Raw genomic sequence first — 15872 nt, 5'->3', positions numbered from 1 at the left:
TTCCAGACTAACCCCACAATCTTCAGTCCAGCAGGTTTCTAGGCATAGCCTCCAAAACTATAGTTGAGGAAGCAAATATCCAATAAGTAACATAAAAGAATCAACAGAATGCAGACAAAGTTTTGAATGCAGTAAAAAAGATTTTAAGATTTTTTTAATGTATATATGTATATAATGGCTATATTGGGTTGGCAAACAGCTCTTTTGTTTGCCATTGTCAATTTACTCTGTAGGCAGCAGTGTCACCCAATTTACAGGGCTGAATGTCTGTCTGCTACTACAGGACTACTCTAGTTCACTGGTTAAATCATCATGGTCCCCAATGGCCTGCTATATGCTGTTGTTTTTAAAATGAGCACATTCTTCATGGTAAATCTATGCATAAATATTAACACTTCCCAAGAATCACACACAGAAGGACAAGCACCTTATCAAGTCCCACACTTCAAAAAACACATCAATGGATAAACATTAAGATGCAAGGATCACTTGGTAACATTTCTTAAAGCCCAATTAAACAACTAAATACATTACAGGTACATCAAAAAAGCAGCCACAGTCTGCAAGGCTGTACTTTTCATAACACATAACATAACAATGACTGGAATAATAAGATCTTTAAAAATAGATTAGGATTTTTCAATTTGTTCAAAAATACAATAAATTGTTTAGAAACTATAGACACACAATTAGGGGTTACTGGTGATATCTGTGGCCATGTCTAGGGGCACATTTCAAATAGGAATAGCATTATTCATGGGTAAAGGGGAATAACATTAGATGTCTGTAATCTAAACAGTGTCATTCCTATTTTGTGAGATTATAGGGTTGGCCTGCGTGCATACTATTATTCAAAAATCTGACAATATGAAATTTTGGGATAGTGTAGTACGAGTTCTACCCAGAAAGACACAATATTATTGAACAAATTCAGAGAATATCTACCTATGGAAGTAAACCTGAATTATAAGGCTGTAATCAAGCAGGCTCCATCTATAGGTTTACTTAGATATGCCAGAGAAGCAATTTCAGCATTTAAGGAGAAGCCAAGGTAATTTGGTAAAATAATACAAGCATTATATGTATTGGAACAAACCTACATGTAGAAATTGAGGAAAAAAGACTGCAATGGTCTATGGCAGTGACAGAGTTAAGCTCAGCATACGTGTGAATAATGCAGCTGCATTTCCTATTTTTCCCTGGTGAGTCAGAGGCACACGGTGCACCTGCCAACCTTTCCTGCTAAGCCAATAATTGCCAATTTAATCTTTGCCTCTTGGTATCACTCATGTTTAGCCCTTGCTGTGCCCTGAATATATCTTCATTCATCTGGGGGGGTCACACTTGACAATTAGAGTGTTAGCTCCAGCTAACTAGGGCAGCCGGTTTGGCAAGGCCAGGGAGACAATTATTAGTCTATTTTCCCATCATGTAGTGGGTGGTGTTAGGGAAATCAAGAACCTACGACAATTACATTGAGTTATTTCTCTTTTCCCTTTCCGCTCCCTCCCTCCCTCTCTCCGTCCATCCCCCCACCCTCCCTTCACCTTCAGAATATTTCACATTATCACAGCTTTACAACCGCATTCAAATTTTCCATGTTCACAGGGACTGAGGCTTCTATTTAAATGATAATGAGGGACAATCCATTCAATTGAGTGAGGGAGAAAATCCATTAAAACACAGGCAGCTCTTAAGCTGGGTCATGAAACAGATAAAAAAAAAAAAAAAATCTTTTTTTTTTTTTTCCCCTCTCGTCTTAAAGCCATTATGCGAGGCCATGTATGGATTTTAACAAGGGTTGCAACACTGCAAAGATTAAGGGAACAATTACACAGAGGCAACAAAAAAAAATATTTACAAGTCTGTACAAAAAAGACAAACCGTAAAAGGCCAACATAATTTAGGAACCACATTTATGAAGGAAAAATAATAAATTCTAGGTCTTGCCTTTGCAGTAGAAAAAAAATCTGCAGCTTGTCCCATTTTAGATTATGGACACTGGTTTGCTCTAATGGTAGATGACAAAGATTTCTCATTGGCGGTTGTGGCTAATGAATTAATACCATACCCAATCAAAATGCCCCAAATGGTGAGGCTCAACTGTGTAGAACATTATATGACGCGGCTCAGGCTGTTGCCATAGAAACTTCCCTGGCTTCCAGACAAGCAGCTTTTTATGATGCTCCTTTCCTAAGGACCTAAACATAAGAGGGGCCGATTTTGCTGGGCTATTGAGTTGGTATGCCTTTACTGGCATTTAAAGACTGGTGCCAAGCTACTTTGGAAACACGGGTCGATTCCTTGAATCAACTTCATTGCAGAAGTCCGAGTTCCCAATTAACATCCCATATTTGAAATGTAAATAGATTCTATTCCTCATTCCAGCGTTCTGCACAAGAGGAAAATGTGCAGTTACAGCCCCCCGCCCCCTTTCCCTTGCTTCCCCTCCCATCACTTTTGCCTGTCAAAGCTGTCAACTCAAATACAGCTTTAATCTGCCAGGAGCACTTTTCTCCTGACATTTTTAATAAATACTTTCAGCTCTTAAACACATTTGCTGCAGATATCTCCTTTCCCGCCTCCCCCTATACTCCCTCTCTTTCCCTGCAGAATAAAAGCTGGGAGACTAAAAGCAGAAAATTGTGTTTGGGAACCAACTTCAGCCGTACGGTAAACGATCATTCTGCAATGTAAAGTAATGCAGAGCATAGGCATACATATGGGAACCTTAAAAAATCCTCAAGGTGCCAAAATGTAATATAGCGTCGGTTATTGCCAACGTACCCTGCTGTCTTTTTTTTCTCAGGTGGTTTCTTAATAATTAGTAAAAAATCGTTGCAACGCATATCACCATAGGGCTATATAACATAAATCAATAAGCTGTAGCGATTAACCTTTAAAACATTCATGATCAGTAAATCTACTTAAAAGGATCCTTAACCATTTCAAGGCAAGGACAATGTATAGGATGCAAGAGCAGTACAGAATGGTTTTCATTTTTATGTATTTCGACATAACCTGGCAAAGACTTGGCATTATGCTATTACATCTGTAGGGATGCAATATTACCCTGTTGGGTATTTCATCTTATCACTGCGGGCAGCAAGCTGGTTAAAGCCAAATGTTATTGTTTTGAAAACCTCAGAGACCCCCACCTCCTCTCCCACTGCTTTGCATTCTGAAAAAGAGGCAGTGTTTTCAATTTAGAACTTAAATTAGCTGTCCAATTGAATCTAGCCGACACAAAGCTCTCCTTGTGACAGGCTGTAGTTATGAAGCATATTTTACATTAATAGAACTCAACATGAGTCCCACGTGTAGGGTGGTAGAGGGAGGGAGACGTGTGCTCAACTATTGAAATGTTAAATCCAATAACTCACAAGTTGTAGCTGCTTGCCTTTCTCTAAGTGTTTTGTTCTTATTTCAGTCTCTCTGGAATAAAGGAGAAAAGGTTGCAACTCTAATTATTAAAAACACAAAATACTCAAGTGACGGGGGCCAGCTAAAAGTAAGCCTGTCAAAAACATGCACATTGGCTGCCAATGGTGTCAACTTTCTGAAAATGCTGGTTCCCTGACTGTTTTCCTGACCCATCTTTTAAAACAGTAAGCAGGTCAGGAAGGTCTGAGAAAAGTCAGAATTCCCACCTTGGATTATGTTAAATTAAAAAATTGTCAGTATACTGCTAGATAAACAATCCCTCTTCGACAATATACGGTCTCCCTGGCTTATCATTTGGTAGGTTCCGAATATACAGAGCTGACTCCAAAGATGGGCAGAGTTAGAATCCCGGACAGTTTCACACTCTTTCTTTCTCTTTACTTTTGTCTTCTTTTCTTTCCTTGCCAACCATGTTTCTGTTTCCGCCTCTATTACCCCTTCCCTCATCCACGTTATGTTATTAGCTACTGGGAGTAGTGTCTCCCATAAATGACGAAATGTTGTTTACAATTGGCATGGGCTCCTGAAATCCTATGCTACAAGTCATTTGTTCTGTCATCTTGCAGACCACTTTATAGAGGTTCCATCATTTTGTTGTTTTGGACCTCAAGATCCTTCTGTATACCATTTGGCGGTCCTGACAAGTTGTCTTCATGATGGTTTTACTTGCAATTCTGAGTTCCTGATTTACATTATGCTACCATTCATCACAGGATGGATCTCCCTATTTGTAAGTGATTTATGGGACCGCAAAGCTGGCTTTTTTCATTTGATCTCATGCCCCCCCCCCCCCCTTTGCAATACTTTTTAATTATATGTATCTAATTTGTTGTATGTACAGAGCTTTGCGAAGATTGTTCGCCGCTCTGGTTTGCATTGTTCCTCCTTTATTTTCAGAAAACACACAATAAAAACAATTGAAACAGAAAAGTCATAATTCCTTATTTGCATACATGTTCTGAGGCAGAGACTTAAAGGGGTTGTAAAGCTTTGTGTTTTTTCACCTTCATGCATCATATGCATGAAGGTGAAAAAACACCTTGCAGTCACCGCCCGCCCCCCCCCCCCTCCAAGCCCCCGTTTTACTTACCCGAGACCCAAATCTCCTTGGGCGCAAACCCGCGTTGCTTTCACCGAGCTCCAGACGGCTCTTAATTGAATGATTGATAGCAGCGCAGCCGTTGTCTCCTGCTGCTATCAAATCAATGATGTGGTGCGCCGGGGGCGGGGCTGAGTCATACACTTAGCGGCTATGGCCGCCAAATGTATCACACGGGAGCGCGCCCGAAAGGTAGCCCCCTTGGGAGAGAGCTTCCCAGAGGGGGTAAGCTCTTGCGGGGAGGAGCCGAGACAGCCACCGTGGGACCCCAGAAGAGGAAGTTCGGACCACTCTGTGCTAAACTAACTGCACAGTGGAGGCAAGTATGACACGTTTTAAAAAACAAAAAAACCCATAGTATCCCTTTAAGACCCGGTTCACACTGGGGCAACACGACAGGCGGCTCAGCCGCCCGACGTGTCGCGTCCCATTCAATGCAATGGAACCGTTCTAATAGGAGCGACGCAAGTCGCTCAGACTTAGAAAAAGGTTCCTGTATGACTTCGGGGGCGGCTCCGGGGCGACCTGCATTGACTTCTATACAGAAGTCGTTTTGCAAATCGCCTCTGAAGTCGTCCTCAGGACGACTTGCAGAGTCGCCCCCGAAGTCGTGTCGCTGCTGTGTGAACCGACTCCAAGGGTAACGCAGCAAGAAATTCAGTATGACAGCCAGGCAGTTCGTATTTTTAGGAGTACAGGTTAGACATCGCATTGGTCTGCCATTACAGAAATTGTAATCATCATTATAGAAGTTATACTGTATATGATAAACATCACTCTATGTAACACAAGGGAACTTAAGGCTGAACTAGAGTAAAAAAAAAAAATACTAGTAAGCAGAGATTTATGGTAGAAAAAAATACTCTTTTCACATTTAACTACAATTGTTTTGTATACTGTCTGTGATGTATGTGCAGTTTAATGTACACTCAGGATCTATATTATAGTGAAAGTGCGGCCTGTGTGCTAGGTTAATGTAAACATCAGCACGTGTGCACAGGAGCTCATCCAAAAGCTGAACAATGAAGACATTAGGTATAAAAGAAGTATTGGATATAATGTCGGTGATGGTGATAGATTGGCAAAAGAGCACAGAGCTGTCAGCGCTGTAAGAGGGCAAACATAGGTAAGACTGCCATAATGCACAGCTATAGGGTGCATACCTATAGATTAGGGCAAAAGCTCCTATGCCCCCACACAGTTTATTTCTGCATTAATATATAATTATACTTTCTATACTCAATTAGAGCTAATAAATATTATAATGGAAGATGAATGTAGAACACCTATGTGCATGAACCTTGGACATAACTACACAGAAAGAAGTTTACCCTTCAGACAGGTTCACCCTGCTTAGTACAATATATTGAAGGTTTCACTTGAGATTTAAAGTAGATAAATGGATTTAAAAAACATTAGAGATCACTTACTATTTGTTCTTCCTAGTTAAAGCCGATATTGACATCACAGTTATTGTGGCCCCTTGAAGATGCATGAAAGATAATCTAATATATACATACACCCCTCTATTAAGGGGGCCACACTAATTTCAGGCAGATGTGAAAAAAAACAATTAAATGCATTTATGAAATAAAATTAGTTTTTTTGCATTTGCACATACAGCTAGGATAAGTTCACAAATCTCTTGGAATCTCTCTGTAATCATCTGAACAACAGGGCTGGGAAAGGGGCAGGGGCATCGCACTGAGCCAATCGGGCTCTGCTGTAATACTGTAATCCTATTGACAGGACTAGATTGCAAAGTTATAACCTTATTGGTATGAGGTTCAACACTTAGTAGGCCAGGCAATATTTTTTAACTGCACTGCAGCCTGCATAAAGGTTCAGAAGCTATTTGTCAGGGATGCCTTGATTCCAACCTATCTGAAGAGAATAAACCTCTGGTCGGTTATACAATCCACATATGTGCATTTCAATGGTGTGTTTAGCTGTTTTCCTAGGGTTTTCGCTTAAAAAATCCCCCCCCCCCCCCCCCCCCCAGTCCTGCTGTACACCCACTAGGAGACATCGGGTCGTCGCTTCAACCAGTCCAGGGATTTGAAATCCCCCACCGCTTAATCTCCTAAACATACCTCATAAAAGGTAGCTGTAGGAGGCATTCTAATTGAACGGCACGACCAATCAGAACCCACCTAGCCCGTCGTGTAAGCAGGGGAGAAGAGGAGAGAAGCAACGGGGGATTTCCAATCCCCGAACCGGTGAAGAGGTGAGACTGTCCAGTGTAAGTTCACCTTACAGATTTTCTGTAAAGGTGAACTTACACCATTTAAAAAGGTTCATGCTGTCACTAAGTATTGTATTATGTATTAATGTGTTATTGAATTTAACCTAACAAGATAACAAAAAAAATCCTTTAAACCTTATAGTATCCACTAAAAAAGGAGTGTAAAGAAGCTTAAATGTTAAGGAAGTCTGCTGTGGCCTTAACAAAATATTCAAATACTCCAATATCAGATTTTATATATATATATCTATATCTATATCTTTACAATATAAAAAAGAAAAAGAAAATTCACACGTTTTTGTCACCAGGGCAACTAAAGCAGTTTTTTGGCCTTTTAGTAGAAGCAATCCTGAATCTTAATGCGGAGTTCCACCCAAAAGTGGACCTCCTGCTCATTAGTATACCCCCCCCTCCGATGTCACATTTGGCACCTTTCGGGGGGGGGGGGGGGGCTGGGGGCGAATACCTTGACAGGAAATCCTCTTCTCATTTCCTGGAGTCCGGACCACAGCACATTACGTCAGCGGCTCGGCTCCCTCCTTCTCCCTCAGCCACGGGCCAGTAGGAGAGTGCAGCGGTGCCTTGCGCATGTGTAATAAGGGACCCAGTGTGACATCGTAATGCTTCACTACCGTGTTCCCTTACCGGCAATGGCGGTGGCAGCACCCGACAACTGATGGAAACATCAGCTGCGGTGCCGACATCGTTGGACTCCAGGACAGGTAAGTGTCCTATTATTAAAAGTCAGCAGCTGCAGTATGTGTAGCTGCTGGCTTTTAATTTTTGCAGGGGTAGGCGGACCGCCTCTTTAAAAAATTTAACAAAAAGGTGGTCCCTGAGGTTTGGAATTCTAATAATAGACCAAACATAATTGTAAGTTTCCAAAGATATGCTAGTAAAAGCGTTTTATGGCTACAGAGGGTCAGCTAGTAGTAAAATGTACTAGAACTGGGCATCCCAATATTTCCCATCTAGGTGTTATTGGAAACTTTACCATATCCTAAATATGCTAAAGTGCTATTAGGTACACTAGATTTATACTCGGAAGATGATCCATATAACAAGGAAAGGATCCTCTTCCCCTTGTATTGAGATTTGGAGAAAAAAATTTCGATGACAATTTACTATTGTATAAACTCATTTACGAAGCCACGTCTTGTATAAAACATGGGTTAGGTAGGTTTCGACCACACGCGCACTTCTTTCTCCAGATCCAGGGTCCCGATTAGCCCTTGTATATGATACAGATTTTAAATGCTTGCTAATGTGACAGTTTTTTCTTTACGCTGTATATGCCTTGAGCCATTTGATGTGAAGAGACATGAGAGACTAGTATGACTGCTGTACTTCTTGTTGTACTTTGTATAGGATTTATTAAAAAAATCTGTAAATATACCTTTAAAAAATATATACTAGAACAAGCTACAGGAAAACAAATGAGAGCAGGTATTCCTCCATGATTTTACCAATTGTAAAATAAACTTTTTAAGATTCTCTTCTGGGTCACTTAGACAAAACCCAGATGGAGATTACAGTTGAAAAAGATGTTCTTACTACTTCACAAAATCAACATACTTAATTGGAGCATGGGGAGTCAAAACAGATACTGATAACAGCACACACAACACAAAGGAAACTACTCACATCACTGAGGCGATCATGGGAACTGCTGCGCTGGGAACTCATGGCTTCCTTGATGCTGCTTTCTTCACTATTCCTGCCATTTCTGTTCCTGGATGCTTTTACCTAGAAAAATAAAGAAATGACAAATTAAACATAATTTGAATGATGACAAATGTCGAAAAATTATTACAGGTTAGCACATCTTCACAGGAGTTGTCTAAAGACAATATAAGAAGCAGGCTAGCTGACAGTCTGGGCTTTTCACATTAAAGTGGAGTTCCACCCTTTAATAGAACTTCCGCTTTAAGTGATGGTGGGCCCCAGACATGGCACATTTGACATGTAATTTTAATTTTTTGTGGGGTGATAGGTACCCAGGGCCGGATTCAGAAAGAGATACGACGGCGCATCTCCTGATACGCCGTCGTATCTCTGAGTTCCGACGGTCGTATCTATGCGCCCGATTCATAGAATCAGGTTACGCATAGATCTCCCTAAAATCCGACAGGTGTAAGTGACTTACACCGTCAGATCTTAGGCTGCAATTCCAGGCCGGCCGCTAGGTGGCGATTCCATTGCGGTCGGCGTAGAATATGCAAATGAGTCGTTACGGCAATTCAAGAACGTACGTTTGCCCGTCGCAGTAAATTTACGCCATTTCCGTAAGAGATATGCGGCGTAAAGATAAAGCTGCCCCCTAGGTGGCGTAGCCAATGTCAAGTATGGCAGTCGTTCCCGTGTCGAAATTTGAAAATTTAACGTCGTTGGCGTCCAGCGCCATTCACGGATGACTTACGCAATTTACGTTAACGTCGAAACCAATGACGTCCTTGCGACGTCATTTAGCGCAATGCACGTCGGGAAATTTTAGGGACAGCGCATGCGCAGTACGATCGGCGCGGGAACGCGCCTAATTTAAATGATCCACGCCCCCTACCCGGATCATTTGAATTAGGCGGGCTTGCGCCGGAGGATTTACGCTACGCCGCCGCAACTTTTACAGGCAAGTGCTTTGTGAATCAAGCACTTGCCCGTAAAACTTGCGGCGGCGTAACGTAAATGAGATACGTTACGCCGCCGCAGAGATGCGGCGATCTACGTGAATCTGGCCCCCAGTTTTTAAGGGCATACAGCTCCCACTTCCTCCTCTGGCTCCGCAGTGCGTCTTATGCCTCCTCCTCATAGGCGGCCAAAAAGATTGCTTCTCCTTTCGGTCAATCGGGCGACGGGTCTCAGGACCCGCTTCCTGATTGGCCGGGAGGATAATCAGGAAGACAATAGCAAATATTCATTTTGTTATTGTCACAAAACTGGGTGGGCTCACTGTGCTCCGAGCCCTTTTTTTAAGCCTTTTAGAAGTTCCCCTCTCCCCCTCCCTCCGTGAATCTTTCCGGACACGTCACAGGTCCCAGAAGATTGCCCAGCCATTCACAGCGCACTGTGCGACTCGCATAGCCACAGCCGGGTGCCCACAGTTATAATGTCGGCACCGTGGAGATGGGGGGGAGAGGAGGGAGGCTTATTGTGCCCGCATCGCTGGACCATGGGACAGGTGAGTGTCTCCGATTATTAAAAGTCAGCAGCTACACTTTTTGTAGCTGCTGACTTTTAAATGGGTGGAACTCCTCCGCTTTAACTGAAACTCTATAGGAAAAGTTGCAAAATAAGTTTATGTATAAACTACAGGAAGAGAAAACTGGGTGAAAATCATAATGGATGAACACGTATATTTATTCTGCACTAAACAAAACACACCTGTAAATCAATGGTTGCCATGGGAAGTATCACCAATTTCCTTTTTCATACATTTGGTTTAAAATGCCAAAACTATCTTTTTGATCTATTGCTAAAAGCTTAACACGGCTAGGAAATGTAACCAACACATATCATCCGGTTAATCGGCAATGTACCCAATTTCTATGTTCAAAGACAAGCTAGCTATTCTGCATTTCACAAGTTGCGACTCAAACATAAATATATGAAGCTTTGTTTGATGAGACCTGAAGAATGGCCCACTTTCTCTTGATTTCCCAATTGGGAATGTTAGGATATGCTCTCACAGCTACTGTCACAGATAAATTCAGTACAAAAATAAATTATCCACTACGAAATTACCTTGTAAATTAGCAATCTTATCCTGTTACAGCTATCTAGCTGATCTATGCATTTATTGTAAGAACATGTGTACAACACGGTTAAAGATATGTTCCCCAAAGCTATATTACGATGTGAGAGGAGATGACAGGCACAAAAAAGTGGAGTTCTGCAGCTTCCAATCAATTTTATTAATTCCTTAATTGTTTGGGTCTTTTCCAGATGTTATCAAGCAATCGCCAATAACGCCAGCACAGGGAAGTTGCTTCATATTGGAGCTGTCGGACTTAATGAGGTTGCGCACAGGAAATCAAATTAGAGGCCTGGCTGGCGCTATTAACCTGCCTGAGTAAATATCAATTTTTAGATGTACCATGGCTGCTGCATCCCCTATTTGTTGCGGGGAATTAAGGAGCGCTGTCAGTGCCTGTGACAGACCATATTCATTTACACCTGCTGCCTGTGACTAGAGATGCCTGCCTAACTTCATTATCAATTACCCTAATAACACAGGTTCTGCTGCAACCAACAGCCATTAAATGAAAACCACAATACTTTTTGCTTCTTTTTAGTTCATAAACTATTTCATATTTTTCCTTTATTTTATACTTTTTCAGTGGGGTGAATGAAAAAAAAGACGAAAAAAAAAAAAAAAAACGGAACAGATTCCAGCATCCACACAAGTGAGGTGGATGCATAAATCCTTTCTGCTGTGCGGTTGAATTCTGACAGCGAGGATTCCCCACTGGCCAATTGGCTGCAAGCCACTGATCAAAGGAGGTTTTCCAACAGCACAGTTCAACAGAAGCCTAACAATCCTCTCTCAAACGAAAGAGCTGCACACAGATTGGAATTTGGCTGGTCCCAGCTAAACTGGCCAATTTTCGATCCATGTGTTCCCAGCTTAAGTCTTGCCGTAAGTGTAAATTTTCCAACTTGTCCCATCAACAGAATTTCGATTAGTGTATTGCCAGCCTCATACTTACCTTACTATGTGGTCATACCTGGCAGTTGCCCCCTTCACGTTCCAAGTGCTGGAATGTGGGAGAGCACTCCGACTTCATCCTGTCTAATACAGGTACCAGGTGATGAATGGACCTGCTGATCCCCATGAAACAGCCACGATGTTGGGGTCGATAAGAAGAACCATTGAGTGCAGGGGAGCAGGGATTTGGAAGAGAGCTCAGCCTTGAACAACCGAAGATTTATTTTTACTTGCTGCTTCGCATGTATTTTTTTTTTTTTTTTTTAGCAAATATGTTTAAGAAACACACTTGGTTGAAAAACTGACTTTTTTTATCCCAAATTTAAATAGCCTTTTCCCTTTAAACTGAAAAAAATCTAAATCCATTTTCGAATGTGTCCCTTCTGCTACCAATATCTCTTTGCTCATTGGAATCTGAAATGCCTGTGTATAGGTCTAGCCTAATTTATGAGGTTGACTGGAAGCAGAGCACCCGGCAAGAACTATACCAAACATGAATGAGTAAAATAAAGCCTAAAAAAGCTGTTTGATGATGAATACGTAAAAAAATAAAATCTGTACTAAATACATTATAATAGCAGTTAGAAAAAAAAAATGAAGTAAAGGATGTTAATTGGGTGAGAGCTTTCGCCTCGCTGCACATCCACAATACCTTATAGTGCTTGGAGCCTACAAATGCCACAAGAAAACACTGTCTGATAAGCATCACTTTTCAGATCACAGACAGCCGGCCCCAGCTCATTATTAATAAATACACTTCCATTTATCAAAAGCTCCCTTTGAGCGCAACAGGGAGCCTGGGGCAAAAGGAGACAAATTCTTTTCTTAAGTCTTTCTGAAAGGTGGTGAGCAAAGGGACCCTCACCCCCATTAACCCAGCAGAGTTCGCAAGCCCCCCTCTGGGGGGAGAGGGAGATGCTTTTGCAGCGGTAAACTCGTACTGATCTTGTGCCATCTCAATATATTTGTTCATTATCTTGCGCACACACTGAAGCATTTGGAAATGTACTCAGGGCACAGGCCAAATTTATCATCTGCCTTCATTTTCCGCACGAAGCACGGCTACAGCTGCTGCAAACAGGCTGAATGTTTATTTATCTAGCAGACTGGTTTTGCTCTCATTTAAAGGTGTATGCGGCATTCTGGGTATATTTAGCCTGGCTATTTTAAACAAAGCATCACAGCAAGTGGTAATGCTATTTGAATTTTATTTCTCCAGAAACATATAATGGAGCTCTGGATTTGGAAACTGGTAGCTTTCAGCTTCCACCAGAGGCTTGGTGCAGGTGCCTTTTCCAAATGATTCCCTTTAAAATGACTGGGAGGGTCTAGATAGCCAAATTCTGTTAAGGTATCAATAAGTTCCAGCAGTGATCCATAGACAAGAGTTGGCGATTTCCCCAACTCTTCTAATGCCGCGTACACACGGTCGTTTTTCGGCATGAAAAAAAATGAAATTTTTTAGCATGTCCAAAAAAACGAAGTTTTTCCAACTTAATCATTAAAACGACGTTGCCCACACACCATAGTTTTTGAAAAATTATGAACAAAGCATGGTGACGTACAACGGCACTCTGAAGGGGGAAGTTTTATTCGCCTTTGGGCTGCTTTTAGCTGATTCCGTGTTAGTAAAAGACGATTCGCGCTTTTTTGTCTGTTACAGCGTGATGAATGTGCTAACTCCATTATGAATGGTAGTTTTACCAGAACGAGCGCTCCCGTCTCATAACTCGCTTCTGGGCATGCGCGGGTTTAAAACGTCGTTTTAGCCCACACACGATCATTTTTTACAACCCGAAAAACGTCATTGTTTAAAACGTCGTTAAAAAATGCAGCATGTTCAAATTTTTTTGGGTCGTTTTTCAGAAGCCGAAAAACGATGTGAAGCCCACACACGATGATTTTAAATGACGCTTTTAAAAAGTCATTTTTTTTCATGCCGAAAAACTACCGTGTGTATGCGGCATAAGGCTATGACCCAGAGTGCAGTCAGAGGATGATGCAGGCTAGAAGTTCTGCACAACTAATTGGCTGCACAAAGTCTCTCTATTTCAGGTGCAAATGGTTTACCTATTCCGTCTCCTAAAAAAGTCCCTCCATCAAGATAAAGCATGGCAGTAACAGTCACAACATCACAAGAGATTGCAGTGACGAAACACATTTTGCTTCCAGGTGACTTTTTCACAGCCAGGCCTCCTTTCATGACACTGGAGAAGATGGGACACTCACAAGTACTTGTAAAAAAGAGCAGATGATGACCTGAAATAGGAAGGACCTAACCCCAAAATAGCTGCTGTGTGGCTTGTTATGAGCAAAAGACCAGCAAAAATGTCCTTTGCCGAAATGATCCACTTCGGCTTGAACTGCAGGACAAGGACACAACCTCTCTATCAGAATGACTGGAAGCATCATTGCAGATACTTTTCCTTCATTATTTCCTCACTAAATTACCTTTAATGACCATCGACTCTGTTATGAGGCAATTTGCCGCCTAATAAATACAAATGGACATTTTAATTACAAATTTATTTCTTAGTATTGAAGAGTGAAAATTACTGGTACATGCAGATAAAATTGCTTCAAATTTCACATATTAGATATTTCCAGATCATTTGAAGACGACAAAGCTGTAAATTATGTAAAATATAATTGAAGCAACATACTTTATAGACTGTAGTACAATTTAAAGTGAACCGATTACATTTTGCAAAGTTAATGTCTAACAAACACCACAAAGCCAGATTTTATTTGTTTGCCAGAAAAGCCACTTTTGCGAGTCCCTCCAAGCCTGGATTCACAGACTCAACTTTCTTCACATCAGGATTATGTCCCACCAATTCAACACTTTACTGTCCAATTAGAATAGCTGAAAAAATCATTTACAATGGACATGGGCAGTAGTTGGGTGCTTAGCAACAAAAACGTTAAGTCAATACTATATCAACACATCAAACAGGTGAAAGTAAAGTCGTTTCTGGTCAACAAGGGTATAAAAAGGTTTTATTCCAGTAAATTCTCCAGCAAAAAGGCACATAAATCAGCCAAACTGTAAACCTTTGTGTTTTTTCACCTTCATGCATCCTATTATTTTACTAGTAATGGTGGCAATTTTTATAGCGATCAAAAAATGCTATAAAAATGCATTGATTACTGTAAAAATGTCACTGGCAGGGAAGGGGTTAACACTAGGGGGCGAGGAAGGGGTTAATTATGTTCTCTAGGTGTGTTCTAACTGAAAGGGGGTGGGACTGACTAGGGGAAATGACAGATCGCTGTTCATACATTGTATAAACATGCGATCAGTCATTTCACCCCCTGATCGCATGTTTATACAATGTAAATCCTGGTTCTCGCTCTGTAACGAGCGATCGCGGGTGCCCGGCGGTGATCACGCATGTCGGCACCAGGGGCAAGCGGGGGGCGCGCGCGCCCCTAGTGGCTGAAACGCAAAATCACGTAATATTACGTGGTTTTGCGCAGCCAAGCCGACCTGCCGCCATAAAAACTACGGTGGGCGGTCGGCAAGCGGTTAATACCAAGTCACAGAGGATAGTAAAGTGATAAAGTGATCTTAACGTGTTACCAGAACAGGTTTATCCACTGAAGGATTGCGCCCCCCAACCTCTGTGCCGGTGACAACTTAAAATTGTGCATTTCCTTTTACTTTATCAGAGACAGTGATCACCAGCACCAATAGGGAGGGTGAGACATAGAAAGCATTAAAAACCTGAAAGTGGCTCTGAATCCAAGACTCTATTCAAAAAAGTGTAAAAAAATTCAATAAATATGTCACTGTTAAAATACAGGAAGAATGTCTGAACTCATTTACCACTCCACTGTAAAATGCTACACAATTCATTAGCAGTAGTTATATGAACAGAAAGCCTTTTTGTTATAGGCCACAAAATATAGGAAATGCTACCGTCTGGCTTTATAGGATACTTAAGAGACATCCATTCCTTTCCTTATTATTTTTCTGTCAAACACTATGGGGGAATTCAATAAAGCTTCTTCACCACTTTTCTGAAGTTTATCCCTCTTGTTAGGCCACTTTCACACTGAGGCGCTTTACAGGCGCTATAGCGCTAAAAATAGCGCCTGCAAAGCGCCTCTCCTGTCACTCCCGTGTGAAAGCCTGAGTGCTTTCACACTGGAGCACTGCACTTGTCCGACGTTAAAAAAAAGTTCTGCAAGCAGCATCTTTGAGGCACCCCTGCCCATTGAAATCAATGGACAGCACCGCCAAAGCGTTTGCAAAGTGCTTCAGCAGTGGCGCTTTGCGGGCACTTTTAACCCTTTTTAGGCCACTAGTCCTGCTAAAACGACAGTAAACCACCGCTAAAAAAAACACGACAATTTCCCACCGACACCCTCAATGCCCC

The 15872-nt window shown here is 41.6% G+C and overlaps 1 protein-coding gene across 9 annotated transcripts in view; it reads right to left on the bottom strand.

Moving 5' to 3' along the window:
- The window catches only part of FBRSL1 (fibrosin like 1), a 694818-nt gene that overhangs the window by 325488 nt on the left and 353458 nt on the right, over positions 1 to 15872 (bottom strand). For all 9 annotated transcript variants that reach the window (XM_040347748.1, XM_040347750.1, XM_040347768.1 and 6 more), the window contains one exon: positions 8433 to 8534. In XM_040347748.1, the coding sequence (XP_040203682.1) occupies positions 8433 to 8534 (102 nt within the window). The remainder of the gene's footprint in view (positions 1 to 8432; positions 8535 to 15872) is intronic.

This window comes from Rana temporaria, chromosome 1 (assembly GCF_905171775.1).
Source record: "Rana temporaria chromosome 1, aRanTem1.1, whole genome shotgun sequence".
Lineage (NCBI taxonomy): Eukaryota > Metazoa > Chordata > Amphibia > Anura > Ranidae > Rana > Rana temporaria.
Note: the sequence above shows the minus strand (reverse complement) of the source record. Positions and strands in the feature narration are given on the sequence as shown.